Source organism: Crocodylus porosus, unplaced genomic scaffold (genome assembly GCF_001723895.1).
Source record: "Crocodylus porosus isolate Cpor-Errol unplaced genomic scaffold, CroPor_comp1, whole genome shotgun sequence".
Lineage (NCBI taxonomy): Eukaryota > Metazoa > Chordata > Crocodylia > Crocodylidae > Crocodylus > Crocodylus porosus.
Genome location: NW_017728949.1, coordinates 59,393,113 through 59,420,940, shown reverse-complemented (window position 1 = coordinate 59,420,940; position 27,828 = coordinate 59,393,113). Strand labels below are relative to the sequence as shown.

The 27,828-nt window shown below is 52.1% G+C and overlaps 1 protein-coding gene across 2 annotated transcripts in view; it reads left to right on the top strand.

The window, feature by feature from the left end:
• Positions 1–27,828, top strand: part of SEMA5B (semaphorin 5B) — a 244,427-nt gene that overhangs the window by 183,542 nt on the left and 33,057 nt on the right. For both annotated transcript variants that reach the window (XM_019554058.1, XM_019554059.1), the window contains exons 12-16: positions 10,173–10,290; positions 19,148–19,329; positions 22,190–22,333; positions 23,891–24,038; positions 27,271–27,496. In XM_019554058.1, coding sequence (XP_019409603.1) covers positions 10,173–10,290; positions 19,148–19,329; positions 22,190–22,333; positions 23,891–24,038; positions 27,271–27,496 — 818 coding nt within the window. The remainder of the gene's footprint in view (positions 1–10,172; positions 10,291–19,147; positions 19,330–22,189; positions 22,334–23,890; positions 24,039–27,270; positions 27,497–27,828) is intronic.

Genomic DNA, 27,828 nt, shown 5'->3' with positions numbered 1-27,828 from the left:
CATGGTTAGACTTTGATGCAGCGGTACGCCCACGTGCACTAGCCACTTCGTTGTTACCCCGGTGGGTAGCCGCTAACGAGATTAGCCTTTGGTTTAGAGAGGTGCTCGTTTGGTCCCAGTGGAGGTGGCTGTCCCTTGCGTTCATATTTTACGGCATTTGAGTTTCCTTGTGGGTGACTGATTGATCCTGTGGCTGGGAGTATTTCACAGAGGTCCATTTTGCTTGGCTTGGTGACAGCCTTCTTTGTCAGGCCCAAATGCACGGCAGTAACATTTACTGGGATTTCCCAAAGCTTCGTTCATGCCGAAGCAACCCAAAACACCCAACAAATCCAGCAATCTTGTGCAGAACCTGTAATCATCTGCTTCATCTGCCAACCTCCAAATTAGGACTTCCTGGACCGCCAAATGGTGGGAGCTGTAGGGTGATGGGGACAGAGGATGGCTCAGGGTGTCGAGTGATGGATCGGCTGTAGGGTGATGGGGACAGTTGTGGGTAGGCCCTGTTTCAGTGCTGTCCCTGAGCGTCCTCTCTGTGCCACCGTGCGAGGTAGGCTAATGGACCTGCGGGCACTTACGTCCACTGCTGAACGTACTAACAATTTAGCGGCACCCGGCTCTCTAGGGGCACTTCAAGACACGAGGAACAAAGCAATGGAGGACAGATTGAAGGGACCGCCTTGCACTTGTCCAGTGTAGGGTCAACCCAGCCCTAGGCAAGAGATCAACTAGATCCCCAAGGTCGACTCTAGATAGCCTAGACATCTATTACAGTCTCTGACTCCTTGATTGACACGTTTTCTGTCTAACCGCATCTTCAGTGGACATTTTGCTGAGCAGAAATAATTCATTCAGAGTTGAGAAAAAAAGCCCACAAACTCTTAAAAGGACTGGATGGGATTGGGGGAGGGGGGGTCTCGTGGTGTGGCCTTGCTGGACTTCTTTGATTGTTTTCGGACTTTCTGATCACCACTTCTGACTCTTGCAAAGTCAGTTTGCCCTTACAGTCCTCCTGCTTAATGACTCCCATCTCCGTCACGTCGTGGTTGCTTCTGGGCCCGACTCGGCAGCATCTTCCAGAGTAGAGGTGGCCAACCTGCCACGAGTGGCATGGGCAGCCTCTGCATATAGCACGTGGCGGGTTGGGTAGGGGCAGGCAGTGCATGGGCAGAGGGAGCAGGGCAGAGGGAGCAGAAAGCAGAGCAGCAGGTAGGCTGTAATAAGTTCAAAGCTAACAAAAGGAAGTTCTTTTTCACACCGCATGCAACAAAGGCGTGCCGCAAGGTATTGTGGAAGCTGGCAGTGCCGCCAGCGAAGCAATTGGACAAACTCTTGGAGGAAAGGGGCATCAGTAGCTATTGAGTGTGGGAGTTAGGGGCACAGCCTGTGAACCAGAACTTCCTAGACCTTAAATGCTGGGGGCTGCAAGTGGGAGAGGAACTGGGGAAACCGCCCTGGTCACTCTAATCTGAACATTAATACTACCCTGCAAACATTAATAGTTTAACAGAGTCATACTGCTCTCCCTTTCAGCATCCGCTCCGTGCCACTGGCCTATTTGATGTGCTGTAAGAGGGCACGGGCCTGAGCCCATCATGGGGAGTGGGGAGACTGGGCAAGATGGACCTATGGTCTGACCCAATAAATGGCAGTTTTTATGTTCAGCAAATCGGGCAGAGTGGCTCTCAGGAAGGGCTTGGTTGGTCTTCACTGTCTAGAGGTCGCCTCTCCACACATTCATATTCCTTTGCTGCCAGGAGCAAGCACCCTTCGGTTTTGCTCCAGCAAGCCGCAGGAGCTAGCAGCGTTCTCCGAGCTACAAAACCTGCAATGACCCAGCCGAAGCGCAGAGTCCAAGTCCCAGCTAGTCACGTGCCAGGACCTAGACAGGACACCAGCATGAGCTCTGCAATGGGCAGTTTGTTTGACATATGAGGGGTATTTCCTTAAGGCTTGAGTTTGCTGAGGTTAGGAAGTGGACTCTGATGCACTCCCCATTCAGGAACGCCTCCTGACTATCCCTTCGTTGGGATTTTTATAGTATCCCAGTTTCCTTGTGGTGGGTGGTTGGAGACCTAATGTATTACAGTTTTGCTTGGCGCGATGACAGAGATCCTACTGGTGTTCAGAGAGCAGCATTTATTCATTTTTTTTAACAACCTATTTGACTGACATAAACAAAAATTCAGATTGAGTCTGAATGTTTGCAGGGCAGTATTAATCCTCATATTAGAGTGAATGCAATGCTACTTTTCGTTCTTGCCTTTAAAAAAACCCCCAACCTGGATAGGCACCTGGCCAGGGTCGTCTGACTCCAGCGTGCTTTCCTGCCCAGGCAGGGGGTCAGACTCGATGATCTGTTGAGGTCCCTTCCCACCCTAAACATCTATGAAGTTATGAACTTCTCCCCAAATAAAAAACTCATTGTTACCAAGACATGATGGAGAGGGCATCAGACATGGAATAGTTTGCTGTGTAGATGGTGTGAGGCCATAATCTGTAAAGCCACAATCAATTCCAGAGAGGCTGGAAACGTTCGGGCAGGAGCTGGAAACCACAAGACGAAGCCGAGTCAAGGTCTATGGTGTGGAAGGGAAAATTCAGGTAAAATTGCCGATGGAGGCCACGTGTCAATTCATTGTTACTTTCGAATAAGTTAGATGTGTTTTGGCTCTTCAGTGGGCTGGAAGATTGCTATTTAATTTCCGAGGTAATTCTTCTGTGTTGGGATTTAATTTATGCATTCGAAACAAATCGTGTGCACAGTGGAAATCATTTGAAGGTGATGCTGTGTAGGTGATAAATTCCTCTCCCTCCCCCAAGCACCCGCTCCCTGTCTTTTGGTGCCCGGTGTCAGCACAAAGCACCCAAGCGTGTCCGGGCCAGTCTTACCCCGCGAATCACCCAGCTCGCTGGTGAGCCACGCGGGCAGATTTTGCTGTTCGCATAGTACCCTACTTTCCCGCGGCCGGTTTGCTGCTTGCAGTGCGAGACCCGACGTGCTGCGAGTAACGGAGGGGCAAAGCCTGGCCCTGAAATACCGTACGTTGCACCAGCAGAGGAATGAAGTTGCTACTCGACCCCGACTAATGCAGCTCAGTCCCGCTCCGCTTGGCTGCTCGGTGCGGGAAGACAATGGGTGTGCATGGACCACTAGCCCCTCTCCGCAGCTTTTACATTTTTAAAGGTCTCAACATTTTGTTTGAGGTGGGTCCCCTCCTCCCCTTTTTTTCAATCTTATTTTCATAAGATGCAAATCTCCTTTGAGTCCTCCTCTCCTCTTTCCTTGCTGTCTGGCTTTAGGGAAGACAAAAGTCCGCTCTTCTCGGCTGGGAGTCTGAGTCTCCTGCACAGCCACTCGGGGACTCTGGGGACAGAGGAGCCCTTGTCTGTCCTTCGCCCCGATGAAGCAGAAGAGAAGGAAGAAGCCACAACAATCCAGTTTTTTTCCCTTGGTCTGTTGGACTGTAATCACCTGGGTCTTGCTGTGGTGATTTAAAGGGCTATGTATGACACGGTCCAAAGCTTTTGTTAGCCATCAGGGAAAACTGACCAAAAGATGAAGTCATCTTGTGATGGCAGCAAATTAAAGTCTGTAGCAGAAACTCTTGGAAATAGGGACTTGGAAAGTTTAAGTTTTTAAGGGAGAAATCCTTCAGCCCATGAGCAAATGCTCCCAAGTGCATGCATCATTTAGGTGCCTGGGGTGGGGGCTGATATGAACGCCATTAGAGACAGGGCCTCATTACAGAGTCATTTTGGATAACTCCTGGAGCCCGTAACCCCTGGGTTGTCTACACGTGAACACCTTAAAGTGGCTTAAGGGATGTATTTGGTAGTTGTGTTGGTCTGAGACAAAAAGAAATGCAAAACTCTAGTTTCTAGCAAAATGTCCACTTTCAGCTGCCTCTGTGCAAAAATGAAGTTTGTTTTCTACCTGTGGGGACTTTTTACCATCTTTAATTTTCCCTGAGCCTGATGAAGGGCACGTGAGCCTTGAAAGCTTGCAGAAAAAGATTTTTTTTTCAGTTGCTCAGTTGGTTTAATAAAAGGTATCATTTCTGAACCAAGAGTTCTGGAGTTTTGCATTTCTACAGTGGCTTATTAATTATGCAGCTCAAAGTTTTGTCACTCCATGGCAGGATTATCCCTCGTCTGCCAACCCAGCTCCTTTTCCATTAAGATGTGACCACTCCCTACAGACGTATCGCACGAGTTGAGGTCCTCCAGTATCCCAGGATGAAGTGGCCCCTCTCCCACCCTCCCAGGGGTGGCTGGAAGCACCTACCCCCTGCAAAGAGGAGTCAGATTCAATGTTACGGCTCACTCCTTGCCTCTCCTGCTAGGCAAAGAGGTCCAGCAGTGCCCTGCTCCATGCACCTGATCTATATGCAGCAGTGGCTGCTGTGGCACGTGGGGGGCAGCCTGCTGCCAAGGAAGCCACTGCTTTGGGGTGCGAGTGCCGTGCCGTTGCTCGTGCGGCTGTGGGAGCCAGCTGTGGGCAGACTCCGCTCCCAGCTGTGGAGTGAAACCAACCTGGAGGTGGTGGGGGGAGCCGGTGCATCTGCAGTGCTTCCCCTCCCTCCTTCCTTCCCTCCCTCCTCACTGCCAGTGAACTACAGACCAGCTCCAGATCTGATTCACAGGCACCCCCAAGGGGAGCTGGGGCCAGCTCAGCCGGTCCTGGGAGCGCTGCCCCCCAACCCCAAAGCAGCTGGCGCCTAGCCTCAGCTCTATGGAAATGGCCCCAGGGGCCACCTGCTAATTTGGTTTCATGGAAGTTGCTTTGGTTCCTACCTCCATTAGCTCCCACCCATCCTGCAGCAAGCACAGCCTCGGCCTCCCCCTGCTAGCCCGGGGGAGCTTGGCACTTGCCCTCCTTGCCCCGGCCTTAGAAGCACAGAGAAGCTTAGAGAAGTAGGAAATCAGTGGCGCCCCTGCCGTGGTCCAAGGTACTAGCCTAAGGGTTCCTGCACTGGTTAATGCAGAAGAGTTGGCCACCCACCCTCCTCTACCTTAGAGGATAACGTGGCTTATAGCCTATAGAAATACATGCTGGAGGGATGTCTTGTGACTGGAAGAGGTATTGCTAGATGCAATGGGCCTGGGGTGGAAAAGAGGGTGTGGATAGTGGGGCGTGGGTGTATGAGGCTGAGCCTTTGAAAAGGACGTGGAACCAAGACGTGGGTGATGGGGGATGTGAAGGAGGAGAGACCCTTGATGTAAATGTGCCCCGCGGTATGCGGACCCGTGCTCTGGGGTGCTGTGCGCTGTGCTTGCCTGCTCCAGGTTCATCCCTTGGGTTGAGCAAGGGAAGAGTCAGTACCAGCAGGACCCAATCTCCAGGGGCTGCCGAGACTTGCTGGAGCCCAGCACTGTTTCTGCAGAGGTAACATCCAGCGTCCCTCCCTATTGCCCCCCTGATTCCTTGCAGCTTTAGCCTGGCTTCCCAGCACCCATAGCTCAGTACCCTCAGAGCTGCTGTGCCTACCTGGGCTCCCTTCTCATCTCCTATGAGTGTGGTCCAGAGCATGAAGATGGGTTTGCACAGTTCGCTGAGTGTCCCTTGGGGAGTTTCACCTTGGGACTAACTAGATGCGTGACCCTAGAGAGCCCTTGCCACAGTTCCTCGATGACTCCCGCAACGGTGGGGGACAGCATCGTGGAAGCAATAAACATCGTCGCCTCCAGCGCTCAATCTGGAGGATGCTCGTGCAGGATGGCTTAGGCAGGGACAATCCTGCCTTGGGCAGGGGGCTGGACTGAATCACCTCCTGAGCTCCCTTCCAGACCTCCTTTCCTGTGGGTCTGCAAATATGGGTATGTCTAGGACCACCAGACCCCTATGCTGTGATTGAGAACAGCACGTCCGAGTCGCAGGGAATCTTTCCGGTGGACTTTACTGAGGTGCGGCTGGGGCCTCGGCAGTGATCCCCCTGCCTGGAGCCCTAATCCCTTGTGTTATCTTGAGTCACGGCTGTGGAAGCGATTGTGATCGCCACCAGCCCACAGGCGCACGGCTCCGAAACTGCAGGCAGCAAGTGAAGTCTTAGGAAGAAGATCCTATTTTCATGCAAATGTCCTTGGTAAGTGAGAATAAGGAGAGAGAGACAAAACACCCTGTACAGGAGACACAAGCTGAATTGTTTCTAAATTGAGTGCTTTTGGTGTATTCCATTAGGCCTCAGAGAAGACATTTATTGCAAGCCAATGAACGAAAGTGAATCACTATTGATACTAACACCCTGTCATACTAAATCCAGCCTGGTAGTTGTTCGCGGGAGAGGTATTCTCCTGACTTCTGACTGAGTGGTTTCTAGTAAAGAGAAGGGGTGGGGGGAGACATTTGCTGTCTGCAATATCTCACTTTGCCCACGTCTGACACACCCTCACGTGCACGCGGCCTGAAGAGGTAGGTTGCTACCCGCAAAAGTCCATGGGTGCCACCTTGCTCTACCTCCTGCCAGACTTCAGACTAACTTGGCTAACTGCCTCTGCCCCTTCGCCCCCCACATGGGACTTTATTAGATAGGTCAGCAATGAATGACCCCCACTATGAAGAGGAGCGCTGTTGCCATGCTCTGGTGTACCTCCAGGGAAGGGTTGCTGGGAAGGCCGGTGGATTCCCTTCTGAGAAGGACTGAGGTGAGATGATATCGCATCATTTGTCCCTTGAGACAATGTTAAGCTCTCGCGGGTGTACGGTGTTCACCCTGGAAGCGTCTGTATATGGGATGAAATCCTGGCCCCGTTGAAGTCAGTGGTCCCATCCATATTGGTAGCATCAGACATTCACAGACTCTTTGCAGCGTGGGTGTCAGGTAGTACTGCGTTCGAGGCTCCTCCTGGGCTGGATCTGCTGTGCTGGGTCCAGGGACAGCAGTAGGGGCAGGGACAAGCGGTGGCAACAAATGCTGACGACCATAACACTGTTTTTTGCCGTGAATTTCGATGTGTATGTGTGTGCAAACGTGTATGTTTGCCTATGTGTGTATTTGTCGTGTGTGTATTGGCTTTGTGTGCACATGGCTGTATGATGAATAAAATAAGGATGCGCATGGCAGTTTGATACATAAAATAAATAAGGATGTGCATGGCGGTTTGATACATAAAATAAATAAGGATGTGCATGGCAGTTTGATACATAAAATAAATAAGGACATGTTTTTAAAAGATTTAAATGAACACAGATGTGGAAACATTCAGTACAGCATATGGTAATGCTCTTTTAGCTTATAACAATGGGGGAGGTGGGGGAAATAAGCAAACTGCATATAAGAGAATCCATTTCTCTTCAGTCTAAAACGTTTCCCCGTCACTTGATATAATTGGGCTGAGTCAGATGCCCGGGCTTTCAATTCTGAAATGAGAGGGGTCAGCCTCCTGGGTTTTGTTTTTAGATTTCAAATGGTCAGGCTTCAGGAGGAGGAGAAATAATCCTGTTCTGTGACTGTTGTAAATTATATAGCGTGTGCATGCTGACACACCAGCGGAGCCCGTGTCCTCTGGAAACGGCAGGGAGCAGGGAGATGACGGCCTGCTCCGGCCACGATCCAGACCCCTAGCGCGAGGCGTAGCTGGTGTCAGGCGTTCGCCAAGGTGCGTGCTCCGCGATGCAGCTCCTGCTCGCCCGTCGGCGGCAGGGGCTCGCGTGCGAGGCGAGGGACCGGCGGGCTGTGATGCACCGAGCGCGCCGCGCCGTTCAGGTCTGTAGCTCGCTGCCCCCAGCGACGAGCAGCACATTAGCAGCATGACACACATTATGAGAGTGGCAGAGAAGTGGTCAGTGCCTAACAGGGACAGATTGCAGCCTGCGGCGTGGCCGTGGGCTGCAGCACTGAACATATGGAGATCGTTTGGAGAATTTATACAGTGCCTGTCGTCCGAGGAATTAAATTCCAGGGGAAGAAAAAAATAGGGCACCGCTCACAACAGCTTTCCCCCTTACAAATTGCAATCACCTGCCTCCGCTCGCCGATCGGCTGGAGGCGTCGAGGGCTGGCGGGATGAGGAGAGAACTGCGAGCTCTGGGCAGGATTCTGGTTTGCTTTGACTCTTTTTCCCTCCTCCACGGCGTTTCCTTCTTCCCTCCAGGAACGGCGCGGTTCCCTCCTGAAGCACTGAGGTTACCCAGGGGGCTGAGCATGCTCCCAGTCCCGGGGCCAGCTTGGTAACTCTGGCCAGACCCTGCCGAGGGGCTGCTGGCCTTGCAGCGACGCCGGCGGCGCCGCACTTCTTGCAGAAAAGGCAGCGTTGGAGCAGCGCGGGCTGCCGAAGCAGGGGGTTTGGGCTCTTTGGCCAGAGTAATAAGCACAGCCGCACATATCCCTTTCTATGTCCTTGGGCTCAGGATCCCAAGTCTCCTCTATTTTTTTATGTTTATGTTTATGGGCCAGGCCAGGATGGTCTATGCCTTTTTCCTTGTGCGTTTTGAAGCCGTTTAAAGGAACCCATTGCTGCCCATCACTGCAACTTGTTCACTGCATTTCCCCCTTTAAGCGACCAAGAGATCGCTGCATCCCTTATTTTGCCAGCTTAAATCTTCGGTGAAACAAACACCCTCCTGCGAAGCGGGAGCAAATTGGAGACGGGTAAATAGTAACAGAAATCGTACCGGAGAGCGAACGCAGCCAGGGTTTCCTTTCGGGCAAATTGCTTTGGAATCGGCTCGGACTAGCCTTTCATCCGAGTTGTGCTCGAGGGACAGGCTTTTTCATTTGTAGCTGATTATGGGCTAATAGGATTTCAAAGATTTCTGGATGGGAATACTTCACATCTTGTTTTATTTGATTTTTTTCCTGATGTTTCACTTATCACGCTGATACCTACCCTCGGAATAAATCTTACTGCCCTCCTTTTTCACTGCCTGACCTGACTCTCCCCCTCCCCCCCATGCTTGGGGCCCGTGCCACTGTTCACTTGGCCTTTCTAGAGTTGCGTGGGACTTTTGGAAAGACTTGAGCATTGCGTGCGCGCTACGGCTGGCTCGTCGAAAGAAAGAAATAACGTTTTGTCCCTCTTGGCTTTCTCTCTCCCTCACTGACTCATGCTTGTCCTGTTATTGTCTTTTCATAATGGAAATGAAAGGCTGCCTATACACGTGCTCATTCCTGTTTTAATTAGAACGCGTCGGCGCGGACTTGACTAATCAGTAGCCATTGCTAGCCTTGATTAATTGAGCCTGCTCTACGTTCTAATTAAAGCGCTTTAATGGCACCTCACTGTCATGTCTATTAAGCCTATATGTGTTTTAAAATGGCTGCAGGGGTGCTTTAGCTGAACCTTGTCGAATGAGGTTTAGTGAAAGGGTCCTATGGCCCTTTTTAAAGGTGTGGGGGCTTCATTGATGTGACAACGAGGTGTTTTAATTAGAGCGGCTCTCCGGGAACCGGTCTAATGAAAATGCCCCCCAAGCATGTGTATAGGCAGGCAAAGATTTGGAGGGAACCCATGGGAGTGACCAGCATGGCCGAAGGTTTGGCCAGTGTTTATCCCTGGCCTGTGCTGTCTAGGGAAGTAGTAGCCAGCGCTATTTTGCTTTAGCAGCTCACACGGTGGGAACACACACTTCGCTCGTAGATGTGGATCGGGCAGGAGGATGAATGCGCCAGTGTTCGGAGCGGCCGAAGGCTCAGAAATAATGTTCGGCTGTGACTTTTCCAAGCTGACATCTCGATGTTAGGATTATAAATGAAACCATTGTTCTGACAAAGGCCAAGACTAATAGAAAGCCTTTATGAGTGGCCCAGTGGCTAATTCTGCTTGTCTAACCCCTCTGCAGGGACACAGTGTCAGAAAACATGCTCACAGAGGTTGCTTTGTGCAAGCTTTGGCCCCGATGAGTGATTACGAGGGGGCGCAAAGATACCGCCGTGACAAGCGTTCTTTGACGAAAATTTGTAAAGTAATTTCCACCCCCCCGAGGCCTCGAAAGGGAGCGAACTGCTTTTTAATCTGCGGCGTGCACAAGTGACATTTGCTTTGTGTCCTGCCACCCTTGTTATTCAGCTGTTCTCTCCTCCCGGGGAGGTAAAGCTTTGCCTAGAAGAAATTGTTTCTTCTGAGGTTCAGCACGGTTGACAGCTGTCATATTAGAAGAACTACACTTGAATACATGTTTTTCGAGCCGGCCGGTCTTAAAAAGCTCTAATCTTTTCTCTTTCCACATGCAGGGAATGTCTGGGAGCCAGAGACCCGTACTGCGGCTGGGATAACAAGCAGAAACGCTGCACTACCATCGAGGACAGCTCCAACATGAGCCTGTGGACTCAGAATATTACCGAGTGCCCAGTAAGTGGACTTGAAAGGCCAAAAACATATATGAATGTACTCAGCGTGTAGGACAGAGGGAGAGAAATAGGTTATCCAGACAGTAGTCAACCCGGTATTGAATACCCACATTTCGATGCTTTATAGGCCTTGCACGTCCCCCAAAAGTTGGAGCAGCCTTAGGGTGGCTTTAATTCAGGGGTGGGCAAAATGCGGCCCGCCAGGCCGTTCTATCCAGACCCTTAAGAAAAGTTAGAAAATTAATATTTATCTGCCCCTGGCTGCCTGCCGTGCAGCCCTCAGTGGCTTGCCCCAACTCAGAAAGCGGCTCTCTGCCCGAAATAATTGCCCGGCCTTGCAGAGTGTAATTTATATTCTTTTTTCTACAGCTCCCTAGCAATGAGCAGAGCGGAGGGTATACAGCTCTTTGGCCCCAGCTAATCTCGAGGACCTGTGGTTTGGGGGCTGGGAGACCACGGCTAGCATAGGGCTGTTTCGGTACCTCTGTGCTGGCCAGCGGGGCTCCTCCGCAGGGGGTATCCCACGGGAGAAGCAAAGAAGAGCGTGAAGGAGAAAAAGAGGGGGTGGAGGGGGGCGGTGTGGGGAGGTGGGGGTGTGAATAGAGCGAGAGGGTCACGGGGTATGGTGGAGGAGAGGGCTGGGGGGAGAGGTTGCTAGCGCGTGTGCACGCGGGTGAGCGGCAAAGGGAGAGCAAAGCGATCAGCTTTTGCTCACCTGAGCGTGGCTCAAGCCTGATTTACAGCACTCGAGGGGGAACGCCGCTTTGCTTTTGCCATGAAGTGCTTCTCAAAACTGACTGCAGGGAGTCGGGTCGGCGTGGCAGTTCACTCCCCCGTGCTCCCCACTTTTATTCCCCCACCCCCATGACCAAATCCCGTTCACGCCCACAGTCTTCGAGGCTACACGGCGGAGGCTAATTCCTGTCGCTTGACCCATACCTGGGAAGGAGAGCAGCTCTTATTAAATTGCAGTGGGGAGGGGAGGGGGGGGAGGGGGGTCATGTGGAAGATTTCTCATTAAGTTCCATCGTTATTATCTAATGCCAATTAGCATGCTAATGCCACCAAGTACAGTACACAGAGCGAGGGCTGGATGGGTTATAGCGGCAGTATGCTGTTTATGTCCAGCGGTGCGGGGATGTTTATTCCCCTTATCTCTTTCCCTTCTCAGAAATTTTCCCAGGAAATATTAGTCATGACTTCAATCCATCTTCAGCTTGGCAGGCTTAAGTTTTTCACCGCTGGATTCAGAAGCTTGTGTGTTTATAACCCTCCCGGTGTTGAACTGGGATGTAGGGCTCCTTGGCTGCACATGCTGTTATCGCGTCCTGTTTAATGCCTGTGCCTGTTGATAGGTGTGCGAGGTGTTAATCCTCTAGTTTGAACACGTCTGCTGTGGCGAACATTGGGGAACAAGCTAGTCCAGATCATTGTTTCAAGGTCGTAGCAGCTGCACAGAATATTCAGGAGCGCTGCACTGTACTTTAGCCCGGTTCCCAGGGACGCTCGTTCCCCCTTTGCATTAAAATTTATTATGCAAATGGGCTTAGGCGTTGTTACTGTTACTAGATGAATTTACATCAATGCGGCGTTTTTTCATGCCGAAGGATTTCCGAGCACCCTACCGACCACACGGTGCATCGGTCTCTTTCTCCTTCCTCCCCTTCTGCCCTGCACTCAAATGCGTTTCCCTCTGGTGCGGGCCGTGGGCCGTTGATTTAAGCAGTGTACTTTACAGATTCACGCACCGGTGCACAGAAGTTTTGGGCTGGAAGGGATCTCGTGAGATCATGGGGTCCCAGCCCCTGCTCTGGGCAGGAAAGACTGCTCCTACCCTGGGGGTGTTTAAGAGGAGGTTGGATGAACACCTTGCTGGGGTCGTTTGACCCCAGTCCTCTTTCCTGCCAGGGCAGGGGGTCGGACTAGATGATCTGCTCAGGTCCCTTCCGACCCTACAAACTATGAAACTGTGAAACCCCAGCACGATGTACATCCAGTCTCCTCTTGAAGGTCTCCAGGGTAGGAGCCTGCACCACCACCCACGGGGCGTCTATTCCAGACTCCGGCCACACGAGCCGTGAAGACGTTTTTCCTTATATCCAGTCTGAAACCTTCTTCTAGGAGTTTATGACCATTGCTCCTGGTTTTCCCTTGGGGCACTTTAGCACGTATCTAACTTTTAGCCCGTGGGTCCAGATTCTAGTCTACCCGTTAGGCCCCCGACTGGCTTTAGGAGCCTGAGTGTGGTTGTGTTGTGCCCCACGCAAGACCCTGAACTGCAGTCAGTGCCAACAGCACGTGGGTTTCTTGCCTCCTCAGTGCTCTTCTGCCACTCGATGGGCTGTTACCAAAGTAGATGCATCAGTGTATTTTCAGAGTTGGAACCAGGTGGAGTAAACCATGCTTAGCCTTTACATGGAGGTAAGCTTTGGCCCTGGTGTGAGCCAAGAGTACAAGTGTACAGCCTTCCCCCAGCGTAACTCACTCGAGCCCGGCCTGGCGTTACCCTGGGAAAACCCAAGGTCGATAGACACAGGTCGAAGTGACACCCGTGTAAGATCTGTGTGGCTGCGGTATTGCGGGATAGCTTTTTGCTTGGGATGAGCAGGGCATTACCTATTCCCCTCCTGCGTCCCAGCGGGACGTGGCCATGCTGTGAGCAGCTCCTGGACAGCTGCTCGCTTTTCTGCTCTGTGCAGTTGTTACCTGTGTACAAAACCCGTGCACGTTACCCCAGCAGATAAGTGTCGTGTGCCCGCTCCATCGTGGAGGATCCTGGTGGCACCCGGGAGAGCCGTCAACAAGGCTGGGACCTTTTGATCCATAAAACAGGGCTCTGCCACTTCAGCTGCCAGAGTAATCAAGGGCTTTAGCAGGTTGTCCTCCTTCAGGGGGACCAGCACTGCATGGTGGGGCACGTCCCAGTCCTCTCCCAGGGCCTCTTGACATACTCCTTTTGCCTTGCCCATCCCAGTGCCTCCCCTCCACCCCTTCTTCCTCATCCAAGTGCCGCTGAGAGCTCAGAAGAGACTTTCTCTGATCTCAGGAAGGTTGCCCAGTAATGCAGACCTGCACTTGCAGGGTAAGAACTTCCAGGGGACTTTACTGACGGTAATCACAGACATTTCTACTGAGCATGTGCACACTGCAACTTTAAGGCCTTATAGCAGTGATAAACGTTGGCAGATTTTCGAGGCAGCTTCGGAAAAAAAGCTAGTCCCCCTGCTCGGGATCCTCAATTCAAAGAAAAGGTTGCTAGTGTTTTTAACACGGCCAAAACAATATCTTTTCCCTTCGTAGCCTTGTTCTCAGAAATGGTCAAATCATTTTGGCTGAAGCTTTCCCAAATATTTCAGATTCAGGCTGACGCTTGGTGGAAAATTTCAGCGCAAGCGCTTGAATTCAGCGAAGTTATACGCAGCTGTGGTTGGGGCCTTTGTCTTGGCAAACTGCAGTAGTAGTTGATGCTATCGGCTCTGCCTATGATATTAGAATATATTAGAATATTCTGTTTGCAAAACACTTTGGATTTTTAGCTTTGATATTCTGCATTTAGATTGTGCAAGATGAAACCTTTGGTGCATGCATGTGTGGTTACAGTTATGAGGCTTCTCTTATTTGATTGGACCACAATAGCTCCAAAATTGTATAGATATGATCATGGATATCTTTTCCTGACTGACACTGTGTTAGCTTATAGAGGAATCACCTTGGAGAACTTGTCTGGAAAAAGATGGAGGCACCAGATTTTTTTAATCCAAATTTCTGAACTCACTAAAGAGGTTATGGTGGATTTAAGGATGGAATAATAATCTATATGTAATTTCTTCAAGAGGCACAAGCTTCCCGTATCTGCAACACGACATGCTTATAAATCTCAACCTTCCAGCTATGTTTGCTTACTTATCTAATTTTTGGGTTCTTTCCCAGTATCAGTTATGAGCCAATAATTATTTGTCGACTTTTTTTTTCTAAATGAAGCCATATCGTACCATTGATTTCTAAGCAGAACACCCCACTGAAACCGGCAAGAGTTCTGGCTCAGACATAGGTGACATGATCCAATATTTGGATTTTTCTTTGGCAAGACAAAAGAAAAAGGGCACTGAAACCCAAACTAGCATGTTTCGAGATGGTTTCTCTTGTTTTTTTCCAACTTTGTAACAACTAAACTGTGTTGATTCTTGATTATGGTTTAAAATAACAAACGCAGCAAAAAAACCCTCATGGTACCCCTCTCTGGACATCTTGCCTGGTAACCATCACCCAGAATGATTTTTTTTTATTGCAGGTTAGTAATCTATTGAAAGCAAAGGCCAGACGCTCAGAACCACTTTAACTACAACACGGTGGCTGCCTCTGCACATGCACCTTACTGTAGAGTAGGTTAATTAGCTGCAGAGTAAAGCTTCACCATCTACATGTGCAATGGTATGAGGCTGTGGTAAATGAATTAACGCTGCCACCTGGAGCCTGGGGCTCACCCCCGGTGCCCCCTGCCAGCCTGGGCCTGCTTCGCTCCAGCTCAAATTGCTGCTGTCCTGGGCGCACGTGTAGATGCTGCACTCGGGAGTAGCCTACACAGACTGCTCCAGAGTTTATTGCTTCACATTAATTGCATGTGTATATAACCTGGGTGGTATGTAACCTCTCGTGCTGGCTGCGGCCTCTCCCACGGGATCCTGGAGCCCAGTGGGTGGCCTCTCGTGCCGGCTGCGTGCCACGCTGCTGAGGGTCCCACTGCTGCCTGCAGGTTCTGCCCTTTCAGGCTCTTCCGGGGCACTGCTCCTGCCCCGCTGGCTCAGCTCTTGCCGGCTCTGTGAAGCTCCTCCCTTGTTGTCCCTCACTGGTCTCTCCCCTGAGTCAGCCCATGCTGCCCCTTTTATCCCCCTCCAGGTGAGCCAAGGGGCCAATCGGGACACAGGGGGGTGAGTCTCTGGGGCCTGATTGGTGCGGAAATGGAATCCCAAGTCCTCCAATCATCTTTTGCCCTTTCAAAACCCCTGGGCTAGGTCACTGCCAGCCAGCCCGTCACATGTCGATGCACCCAGCAAGCGTAGTCATAGAGCTGAGCGACTCCCAGGTCATGGCTGCCTATTTCAGATGCTGGCCGATGGGTTGAGAGAGAAGGTGACAGCTCAGAGTAGCTTAGCACAAGGCCGGACCCAGAACACAAACCAGGTTTTAGCAAGAGAGCGGTCTACCCTTGGTTGTGCGGTTGATTGACATTTCTGCATTTCTCTGGGCCTCAATTTCCTCGTCTTTAAGGATTCAGAAAGAGGCTTACCTTTCTGGGAGTAGCAAGCACTAATGCATAATGAAGGCAGAGCGCTGTGGGACTGCGGAGGAACTGGAGCACGGCAGTGCTGTTTCTGTCTGCAGCTGTAGCTGGGTCCGGACCTGAGCCAGGGATGCTAGCCAGGGCCCCAGCCCACTCCTTTCTTCACCAGCTTGGAATGAGGAGCTCCGGCCAAGCTGTGTGTCTCTTTTATTGGCAGTTGCACCAGAGCTGCTGAGCTTCATGCAGCTCTGCATGTAGCACTTGACCCTGGGGAGAGCTCATCCCCGATTCACCTTGTTCTTCTTTCCACGGAGAAGGCATGTTGCAGGGAGGTAGACCCCACAAGAAGTCTCGGCTTCAGTCCGGGGGCAGGAGGAGGCTCGGCAGTTATTCATACCGGATGAGGAGGCCTCCGGGGTTTGCTATAGGTGGGAAACGGAGCGCAGAGTAGCTGGAAGGGGGGCAGGATGCGTGCAGCCGTCTGGAGGGGGTCTCATCCAGTCAACTTCTGCCCCTGCCTCCCCCGCAGTAGCCTGTGGCAGCCCAGTCTTGGCCACCCTTCAGTCTGCTCTCCATATTAGCCTCCTTATGAGCTGTGGTCACCAATTTTTGCTTGGTCTCTTTGGCCTTTCTCTCCCTGCATCAGCTCTTATACCCCACATCCTTCGCTTAGCCTCTCAGTCCGCGGCAGCTGCCTCCTTCCCTCGCTGCTGCTTCCTCGCTGGAAGCCAGGAGGGCGCAGGCAGAGGGCAGCTCGACATCTTCGCACAGCCCACGCAAGGTGGGCCAAGGGGGTATGGAGCAGGGGTGGCACTGTATGTCCAAGTGTCATGGCAGGCCTGTTTCACTGCACTCCTGCCAGCTGCGCTATCACAGCCAATGTGGGTGGAAGGGACCTCGGGAGGTCACATCTAGCCCAGCCCCCTGCTCAAAGCAGGGCCAGCCCCAACTACATCCTCCCCACCGTGGCTTTGTCTACCTGGGTCTTAAAAACCTCCAAGGATGGAGACTGCACCACCTCTCTGGGTCACCTGTTCCAGCGTTTTACTACCCTCCTTATAAGAAAGTTTTTCCTGATATCCAACCTAATCTTCCCTTGCTGCAGCTTGAGCCCATTGCTCCTCGCTCTGTCATCTGCCGCCACTGAGAGCAGCCCAGCTCCATCCTCTTCATAACCCCCCTTCAAACAGTTGACGGCTGCTATTAAATCATAGTTTCGCAGTTGGTAGGGTCCCTCTTACCAAAAATCCCCTCTGACTCTTGTCTTTTCCAGACTGAATTAGCTCAGTTCCCTCTGCCTCGTCTCAGAAGTCAGGTGCCCCAGCCCCCGAAGCATAGCCTTTGCCCACTGCTGCACTCTTTCCAGTTTGTCCCGTTATGGGGCAGTTCCCACCGGATGTCACTCCTGTCTGCCCATGAGGAGCTGCCAGGGATGTGTTGCCTTGAGGCAATGCATACCCCTTAGACCCTAGGGAAGTGGCATCGTGTGCTCCGTGGCCGCCTGTTTGCTGGTATTGGCATCTCTTGGTCCTGTGCACCTCCTTGGTGCTACGTCTCCGGCAGCTGCACTGTAGCTGTCCACGATGGAGATCCCCCAGGTCACGCTAAATAGCATTTGCTCCACTGTTTTTTGGTATACAGGAATTTTCTAACTGCGATTCTTTCGTTTCACATCACACCAGAGCCTTTGTGGGGGAGAGAGAGAGAGAAAGGGGAGTGCGTATGTGAGCGAGAGAGGGGAGGAAGGTGAGAGGGAGGTGGGAGGGGAATATCTGAGGAATTACCTTTAATAAGAAGACTGTTTGCCTAAATAATTGTGCCACTAGGGTGGGTTTTTTTTTAATTAACTACACATCATACCCAATGTGCAAGGTTATTTGTCATTTTAGCAGTCATGAAAGCAGAAGGCTAAAAGCACTGATTAGATTAATTGCACAGGAGCACATGCTGGTGGAGCACACTCATGCAACACCCTCTCTCCGGTACCATTGCTGTTTGTCTGACGGTCGAGCCCGGGAACCTCAAAGCACTGACCGGGCCTCTCGTGTGTGAGGTGCTGTACAAAGACGGAGCAAAAGGATGGCCTCTGACCCAAAGCTAAAAATTGTGCAGCCTGCCTTTCAAAGGCAGCACGGTCTAGTCAGAGGGTCTCCTGACACCCAGTCCAGTGCTCCGCTTGCCCTGCTTGGCCCTGCTCGGCCGTGTGGTCTCACTTCTTGGGGCGGCCCTGTCTTCACAGCAAACTTACAGCACCCCAGAGCGAGATCCTGTGGCACGCTGCCCTGTCTAGCCATGTCTATGCAGTGTTGCAGGCAGGCTAATTAGGTTAGGGCCTAATTAAACTCAGGCCTCATTATTTTGTGCTAATGAGCCCATCCTGAAGCTCTGTGCCAAGGCAGCTCCACTGCTTCCAAGTTAAGAGGCAGCTGCGGTGGAGCAGTGCAGTGTGCTTGACAGTGCCTGGCACAGCAGATGTCACAGGATCATGGAAAGTGGGGCTTGGAGGGGACCTTAGGAGGTCTAGCCCGGCCCCCTGCTCAAAGCAGGACCAGCCCCACCTAGATCATCCCAGCCAGGGCTGTGGAGCTGGGTCTTAAAATTGCCAAGGATGAAGAGCCCACCACCTCCCTGGGGAGCCTGTTCCAGTGCTTCACCACCCTCCTCCTGAAAAAGTTCTTCCTAATATCCAGCCTAAACCTCCCTTGCTGCAACCTGAGCCCATTGCTCCTTGCTCTGCCATCTGCCCCCGCTGAACTCCATGCTCTTTGGAAACACCCTTCAGGCGGTCAAAAGCTGCTATTAAATCCCCTCTCAGTCATCTCTTCTCCAGACTAAGTTTGCCATGCTCGTCTCCCCCACCTCCCATCTTGCACTTATAAAATCTACCGGAAGGTAGGGTAGAGTTGCACCTTATAGACTAGCTAAATTGTCGAAAAGTCGACTTTGTTTGACTTACAAAAGCTAAGTTTGACTCGGCTTTTGTAAGCAGCAGCTCACTTGGCCAGCTGCTGACTCTCCGATCTGGTTTAGGCTGCTAGCTGGTTCAGACAGGCCTTGTGATTTGTACAGCGCCTAGCGCAGTGGGCCCATGATCCCACTTGGACACTCATGTTATAGACGTGCTGCACCAGGGATGTCAAACCGTCCTCTTTGTGGGCCAGATCCGCACGTAGCTCCGGACAAGCAGCAGTGCAACCACTGCTCCCCCGTGCTGCAAGCGCATGTCCCTAGCGGGGCTCTCCCCTGCAGAGTCCAGCCTGGCCTCAGCCACCCCGTCCCCAAACTCCCGGAGCCCTGCAGGCCAGCCAGGGCAGTTCTTTGGGCCGGATCCAGCCTGTACGTCGGACACGCCTGCGCTAAACAAAGGCTACAGGAACCGTCCCGCGCATTGCAGCCGCAGCAGCGCAGCGAACCACCACTGGGCACAAGGCGGCTGCTGCACGATCAAAGCTGAGGCTGCGCTAGACGACGGCGTGGGCAGGCGGCTGCGTCCTAATCTCATTTCCGTTGCGGTGCCATCTCCAGAAATGTAAACGTTCAGTAATGACTTTTTTTTTTCTTCCCCCCCGCAAATTAGGTGAAAAACCTGACGACAAACGGAAGGCTGGGGCCGTGGTCGCTGTGGCAGCCGTGCGAGCATTCGGACGGGGACAGCACCGGCTCCTGCGTGTGCAGGTCGCGGTCGTGTGACAGCCCTCGCCCTCGCTGTGGGGGTCGCGTCTGTGAAGGGGCCCGGATTGAGGTGGCGAATTGCTCGAGGTACCTCTGCGTGCCAGCGCCTTTTGGGAGGGGAACGGGACGGCTCCTGCTGGGACGTGGCCTCGTCCCATAAGTTGCTGCTGGTATCGCCTTGTCTTTGGGCCGCGTCTGGCCCTGGGGTCCGCGCGGGGCTGCTCCACGGGAGGTCAGCAAGAGCCGCCTGTGACAAAACGGGCCAAAGGTTGAGGACTAGTGTGAATCTTGACCGTCGTCGTCTCGGTCTTTGTTTCCCGGAGCTGGGGAGTGGGAAGCGTGGCGGGAGCGGGGCAGCAGGGCTGGGCTCTAGGCAATAATCACACAGGATGGGCCCCACCCCTAGGCATCTGGGCTTGAAAGTGTGGGACGGTATCCCAAAGGGAGAGGGAAGGAGGCCCAGCTGAATGGCATTTGGGGTCTGGGCCTACCTCCGAGCCATGCCGACCCGAGGGAAGGAGGAGCAGGCAGGGGCTGGGAGCTTTGTGACCGCTGTTTGCCTTCTGCACCAGTGCCGTGGTGGATAAAAGGCCAGCAGAGTTTTAATTTAGCTCAGCTCCTCTTCTCGTCCCGCTGAGGAAGCTTTTCATCAACTCCTCCTACCTCCGTCCTGTTTTTGGCACCAGAAGATTCAGCTGCCTTTATTAAAGTTCACATTTTAATTGGGGCTTGTCTTTCCAGCTGCATGCTGTGCTGCCTGTGTAACCGAGCCAGGCTTCCCTACCCCGCTTCACTGCCCTGCGCCGAGCCGGGGCCCCTGCGGCCGCCCCGTTCGGTCGGTGACTGACGGCAGGCACCCGGGCGTTAGCATCCCTCCTGCTCTTGACTCCGGTCCAGGGGCGCAAAAGTGGGGACCAGCCTCCGAGCAGCGGCTGAGAAACATACCCAGCCATCAGCAGGGAAGCAGCAGGGCTTGAAAAATAGGGACATCTGGTCATCCTACATCCGCCTCAGCCCTAGAACTTCCTTTAATTGACTTCAGATGGCATTGTGATGTTTTTGCACTGAGAGCAAGGTGTTTCAAGATGAGCTTTATTAGAAAGCAAGAGCTGGAAAATCTGAAATTGGAAACTCTTTGGTGCCATTAAGGATCTAGGAAAACAAGGAGCTGACGAGACTCATTCTTTTTTTGAGGCTTTGTCTGAGTCTAAGCTATATTGTAGTCTGTAGTTATTTTCCTTTTCTGCAGGAGTTGGAAATATCTATATCTATTTCTGAGCATCCTCTATCTATCTATCTATCTATTGATATTTATACAGCTCAGTATAGCTATATCTATCAATCTACGTATCTATATATACATATCTATCTATGTATATATACATATACATATCTACCTATCTATAGATAGATAGATATAGGATGCTCTTCAATGCGCGCGCGCACACATGCATGCACGCATGCACGCACACAGGATGTTCTTCAATGCTGTTCAAAACCCTAGAACAGAAATAGATTATGAGAGCGGCTACAAGGAATTTTTTGTGTGTGTTTTCTTTTCTTTTTACAACGAGTGCTCAACAACAAAATCCTCATTGTGATATTTTTTATCCATTTAAGATTTTCCATAAAACTCTCTCGCTGGGTTGAGAACAGTGAAGGGATGGGTGGGTTAAAACGTGGGCGGGTGGGATTTTCATATAAACAGATTTCTTGTGGCACAAGGGGGAAGAGATCCCCAGCGCGTTTCTGCCAAGAGCAGGCGAGAGCCGATAACGAACATGAAAAGTGTGGAAGGGCAGCGGCAGCTTTAGCTTTCATCCTGCACCTCGATCGGTGCCAAGCTGGACCACACTTCTTGCCAGGGGTGTTAGTTCAATAAATGCTTTGAAAATTAACATCTGTTTCCTAGCTCGGCTTTGGAGATCAACTGTAAGCCGAGGGCACCACTGAGTGGGCTTCAGAAAGTGGCATTTTTTGTTTTTCGTTCTTACAAAGTGAGGTGGCTGGACTCGGACCAGTGCCGCATTGAGATGACGCAGCGCAGGAAGACCAAGAGCGGCCCGGCTGGTGGCTCTTTCTCGGCGGGGAGTCTCTAGCGAACCTGATCCAGAGTCGGATTCCTCCGTCCCCGACTGCAGTTGTGTTCAAAGGCACCGTGGTGTTGCCAACCCAAAATATTAGTTGCGAGATTGGCTTTAAAAATCATGGGCTTTCTAAAATGACAGCAGTTGGGGTCTGCTTAAATGCCTCTGGTTTCTGCGCTGTTACAGTCACAGGAAGCTAAAGGAACCAGGCTCTCCTTTTTTTCCTGCAAGCAGGAAACTAATTGTTTTTAAGTGGAAGCTGAGAGTCTCACTTCCTAATCAGATTCAGGGGCTGTGAGGATAACACCAAACATCATGAGAAGATTGGGAGAGCTGGCAGCACTGCTGTTACAAGGGCTGGGTAGGTTTTGCATCTCCTTTGCCACGGCTGGCTTCTGGGGCGCACAGAAGCTATACCCATGCCGTGAACCAGGTCTGGATTTTAAGTTGGGATTGGGGATCTGCTGCTGTGCTTTCACGTGGCCCAACAAGGCAGGCCGAGGAGGAGAACGGTCGGTGAGGTTTATCGAGGAATAGGATCATCATCAATCATATTGCAGCGAGCCCGTGGAAGCACAGCGGGATTTGCAGCAGAGCTCAGCTCCGGCTTACTTCTCTTCCTTTCGAAGTCGGTGGGAGATTTACCCTGGAGTTTAGTGGGAATGGAGATCAGCCAGAGCCAAACACATCTGAAAAACCTTTTCCTAAATCCTTGCCTAGGTTCAGTCTGGTTGACGTGGAGCACGTCTTTCAGGCTCGTATCTCAGGCTGCTGCTCGGGGACTTGTCAGCCGGTAGCATGGTGCTGGATTAACCCCCCTCTCCTGTTTTCTCACCTCTCCCTCCCACCCTGTTTATTAGAAATGGAGCTTGGACACCGTGGTCCTCCTGGGCCCCGTGCAGCACGTCCTGCGGGATTGGCTTTCAGGTCCGCCAGAGGTCGTGCAGCAACCCTGCTCCGCGCCACGGGGGCCGGGTCTGCGTTGGACAGAGCAGAGAGGAGCGGTAAGAGGCGTTCAGCGCTCAGACTCTGTCTACCGGGGGAAAAACATCTTCTTTCTAGAGGTGATGACTGCACACATGAGGGCATGATTGCCCCCCACGTGATGGAGGTTTGAATGCAATAGCCTGGTGTCAGTGCAGCATCAGAGCTGGAGAGTCACATCCTGCATACAGAAAGGAGGAAAATCCAGAAGTTAAGGTGTGGTAGCTCATCCGCTGGGTTGTAGCAAAGCTGTGGCCGTCACTTCACAGCTAAAGTTTGATTTTTCCCCTGCTTGGGTCTGAATGTGTAGTGACGATGTACAAAAAGAGCGAACGTGGCTTCGGTCTCAGATGCAAGGTTGCGGAGCTGTTCACGCCGAAAACTTCCTCTTGGAAGCTGAGCAAATTTCATCTGAAATCTTTGGAAGACAATAACTCTGGAGCCCAACCTGCCATTTGCAGTAAGCCACTTCTCAGAGTCCAGCCAGTTGTTAAGCAGGTGCTTCAAAGTATTCCCATCCAATTTCCTGCTTTGACATTACAGCAAAGGCCAGGTCTTCTTGGCAGCAGGTTTTGCGAGTCCCGGGGGTGGTGACCAGAGGCAGGCCTCTCCCAGCGTTTCAGACCGCAGAGCGTAATTCATTTAACTTTTTGATTCTGGGCTCTTTATGTTTGGCTTGATTCGTAGCCAGTCAAAGATGGGACCTGCTTTGTTTTAGAAACCGCATGTCAGTCGGTTGTAGTCTAAGTGATTCAATTGGAGAAGGAGACTGAATCAGAAATGGAACAAAAATGTCGTTACCTTTACAAAGAAGGGAAATGCAATAACGTTAATGCAGGGTCTGTTTTTAGATACACTCAGCTATTTCAGCCTGATTTCAGGCAGCGGTTTATGAACCAAACAAAAGCAAGGGCTGGATTTTTTTTTTAAGAGACCGGGTTTTCGGGTACTCAGCACTCAAAACTGAGGACAGATTGTCACCTATGGGCCAGATTCGAAGTCCCGGTGGGACACATTGGGGGTGGGGGCAATGAGCTCTTTTGAAAACCCATCTAATAAATATGGGCATCTAAGGGTACATCCACACGGCACAAAGCAGTGCCCCACTGAGCTCTGCTGTGCCCACCTAACTCCCTCCCCACAAGCATCGTATCTATCTTGCTGTTAGTGATACGTGATGCCAATCCGCTGTACTACCCAGAGCTTGCAGGTACACAGTGTGGTGCTCTGCTCTTGCAATTTGCTAGGGAGCAAGTTGTCTGATGTCTTGTACGGCATCCACACTCTCTTGGGAATCTAGTCCTACTCATGGGTGCCAAATGTGTTAACAGGCCCCCCCCCAAAATATCTTGTTCACTCCTTTAAGCTAAGTGGTGCAGTTCACAGCGGCAAAACCTACGCCCCACTTGTCTGAGTGTATCAGCCTCGTGTGCACGGGCGAATTGCACCTGTCGTGCATGTGGCGCGTGCGACGCTGCCTTGGGGGATCATTTCAACCCGGTCCCTCCTTGCCTTTTGCTGTCTCCTGTCACTCGCTCGGATTCGTTTTGGGAACTGTGTTGCCTGCACCCTTTCAGATTCTGCAACGAGAATACCCCGTGCCCTTTGCCGATCTTCTGGTCTTCCTGGGGCCCCTGGAATAAGTGCAGCGCGAACTGTGGTGGAGGGATCCACTCCAGGCAGAGGTCCTGCGAGAATGCCAACACCTGCCCGGGCTGCGCCGTGGTGAGTTATAGTTTCATAGTTTCATAGATGTTAGGGTCAGAAGGGACCCTTGGATCATTGAATCTGACCCCCTGCCCTGGGCAGGAGTGAGTGCTGAGCTCAGGTGACCCCAGCCAGGTGTCTGTCCAATCTCCTTTTGAACACCTCCGAGGAAGGGACAGCCCCACCGCACTTGGAAGCGTATTCCCTATTTTGGCAACCCTCGCCGTAAAGAATTTTTACCTGATGTCCAATCTGAATTTGCTCTCTTCCAGTTTGCAGCCGTTATTTCTAGTTACCCCGACAGGTGCCCTGGTAAACATTTCTTCCCGTATTTCTTGCTGCCTCCCCTTCTCCCCCCGATAAGTTTGTAGGCGGCCATGAGATCACCTTTTATGTGGAGGCTGAAGAGGTTCATGTCTCCCAGTCGGTCCACATAGGATTTTTTCTGTAGGCCTCTAACCAGACAAGTGCCCTCCTCTGGACCCTCTCGATGCTGTCCACGTCCCTCCCGAAGTGCGGCGCCCAGACCTGGACGCAGTCCTCCAGTGCCGCATAGAGGGGAAGTATCACCTCCCTGGACCTGTCTGTGATGCACCTACTTGTGCAAGCAGCAGTGCGGTTAGCTTTACTAATTACTGCATCACACAGGTGACTCATGTTCATTTTGCAGTCGACTACGACACCGAGACCCCTTTCTGCAGTTGCGCTACTTCGAGCGGCTGTAGGACTGCGGATGGTTCTTCCTCCCCAGGTGCAACACGTGGCACCTGTCCTTGCTAAACCGCATCCTATTCTGTTCGGCCCCTTTCCCCAGCCTGTCCAAATCAGCCTAGATTCACTCCCTGCTGTCTCGTTTGCATACCTCCCCCCACAGTTTGTGTCACCAGCAAACTTGGACAGGGTGCTTTCTACCCCCTCGTCCAAGGCACTAATGAAGTTATTGAATAGTGCTGCTCCCGGGACAGAGCCCTGCGGGCTCCGCTGCCCACGTCCCTGCAGGTAGAGACTGCCCCGTCCACCACCGCTCTCCGGGCACGTCCCATAAGCCAATTATCTACCCACCGGACTGTGTAATAATCTACATTGCAACTGTTTCGTTTATTTATAAGAACTGGGTGTGACGCTGTGTCAGAGGTCTCTCTAAAGTCTAAGTAAATAACATCTACCGCTGTTCCTTCAGCCACGCGTTTTGCGACCCATTCGTAAAATGAAACCAGGTTAGTCAGGCAGGATCTGCCTGCTGTGAACCCAGGCTGATTGCCTCTTAGCATCATTTTACCTGCTGGTCCCCCACAAATGTGACCCTTAACAATTTTGTCAAAGGTCTTGCCAAGGATAGAGGTGAGATTAACTCCTTCCTCCCCTTCTTGAAAATAGGGAGCACATTCATCCTTTTCCAATCCTCTGGGACCTGACCCGAGCACCGTGAGCGCTCGTGCCAGCGGCTCCGCTATGACTTCAGCTAATTCCCTTAGTACCCCAGGATGAAGATCATCAGGACCTGTTGACTTAAATACATCCAACCCCTCCAGGTGCCCTTTCCTAGGCCATCACAAACCGTTGGTGGGTTGGTATCTATACTGGGCTTACCTAAAGTCCCAAAGGGATACATATTTGTATTCGTGTGCAGGAACACAGATGCAAAGACATCATTTAGAAGCTGCCAGCCTAAGCTCCAGATCCACTTTGGCTCTCTTCACTGTTCCCCTGCAAGCTTGAGCCAAGCAGGTACACTCCTCCTTGGCGGCTGCCCCTGCTTCCTCAGCCTGCAGGCCTCTTTTTCCCCCTCCGGGCTCTCCTGGATTCCCCTGCTCAACCAAGAGGGTTTCTTTGCTTTTTTCCCCCCTTTTATGTGTACTGGGATGGTCCTTTTCTGTGCTGCAGGATTAGTCCCTTGAGAAACACCCACCCTTCCTGAGCTCCCATCTCTGCAAGGGAAGATTTGCTTCACATTATCACACTTGCCCCAAGTCACCTCAGCTGGGACTCGAACCCAGCTCTCCCGTGCGGTAGGCAGCCACTGGCGGCACACCCTTACGTGCGTTGACAGCCCGGTCGGCAGCGTGCGGAGGAGCTCGGTTACTGTTTGGCTTCGCAAGCTAGAGCAAAAGGCCAACAGCAGCCTCTGCCCCACGTGGCTGTGGGACAGGCGTGTGCTCCGGTGGGCCTTCGCCCAAACTCAGTGAAGTCAACGTGTGGAAGTTGGAAGGGGGAGTCTTTTCATTAGCCTTTTTGGGGGTTTGGCCCATGGCCACACTAGTACGGTGGCTCGAGCACCTGCCACCCCTTTCTCCTTTCAATTGGTGCATGGGGGGAGCTCACGCAATTCATGAGGATCGGGCTTTGTGCCTGAGTCGCCAGAGATAAGCACATCCTATCAGGGATGCAGCGGTGACCGTTCCCACCATTTAGCTCCCAGCTATTAGGTAGAAGGTAGTTTTAATTAGCTCTATGAAGGGTCTTCCTAGGTTTAAACAAATTTGATCTGGAATCTGTTCACACAGCGCTTGGCGTCCGGGCTAGAAGCAGTAAGTCCCTTTCTCCCTCGCCAGCAGGGACTGCCTTGCACTTTTTAAAAGCAGGAAATCAGGGTTATTCTTTGGAGTCCATCCTCCAGGTTGGGTGGACTGCAAGAATCTAGGGCTGCTCGGATATCCGTGCATCCAGCACTTCTGATACACACAGCCCCCGCTGATGTCCACGGCGGCCCAAGCACAGAGAGATGGTCTTCCCTGTGAATTTTCGAAAAACGAATGGAGAGGGAGATACAACCTCTTAAAAAGATATGCACAGTAGCATACATGGGGTGCCAGAGAATGAGCTGATCTTTTTCATCAGCCAAGCACTGCTGCAGCCAGAAGTCATTACATTGGTCGATGCAGATGCAGCAAAGGATCCCACTTGATATTGTTATTTATTTCCTTTTCCGGTGCCCAAAATATGCTAGGGGCTCTCTAAGAAGGCACATGACCTTGCCTCCTGTAGCTCACAATCTTGAAAAGATACGGCCCCTAAGCAAAAGGCCAAATATACCCCACTGAAAAGGACCGTCAGGAGGCCTGTGCACCTCCAGTTAAATGCCAAGTAATGCCCGTGGCTTGCACTGTCCTTGGGCACTGGGGCGAGTGCAGGCAGGGTGCGTGTCACTTTAGAGTAAGTTGTTCTTGGACTGTGGGATCCCTTTGTGCAGCCACGGAGCAGGCGTTCGTAAGTCTTATTGGATGGATAAAGTGGTTTTCCTCATTGGCAGGAATACAAGACCTGCAACCCAGAGAGCTGCCCCGAGGTGCGCAGGAACACGCCCTGGACCCCCTGGATGCCAGTGAACATCACCCAGAACGGAGCCCGCCAGGAGCAGCGCTTCCGCTACACCTGCCGTGCCCAGCTGGCCGACCCCCACGAGCTGCAGTTTGGGAGGAAGAAGACGGAGAGCCGCTTCTGCCCCAGTGACGGCTCCGCAGTCTGCGACACGGACTGTATGTCCCCTGCCCGCTCGCAGGGGGGCCTGGGGCCAGGCTCAGCCCTGGTGAAAGGGGGAGGCTGTCAGGACACGGGTGTATCTGGATACACCCAACCTCCGCTCCTCACACTGCCACTAATTGCAAGGGTGGAAAGAGCCCCCAAGACCGGGAGGAGACCACAGGCAGGAAGGCTGCAAGGAGCCACTTTGTTCCCTTCACTCTTGAAGAAGGCCAGGCTTAAGCCCTAGGCTCAGGGGCATGTAGGGACTGCTTCCTCCTGCTAGGGAGAAACGGGGGGCGTGACACCCCTAGCAGGAAGTGGGGTGCTGATGTCAGGGGTGGGGAAG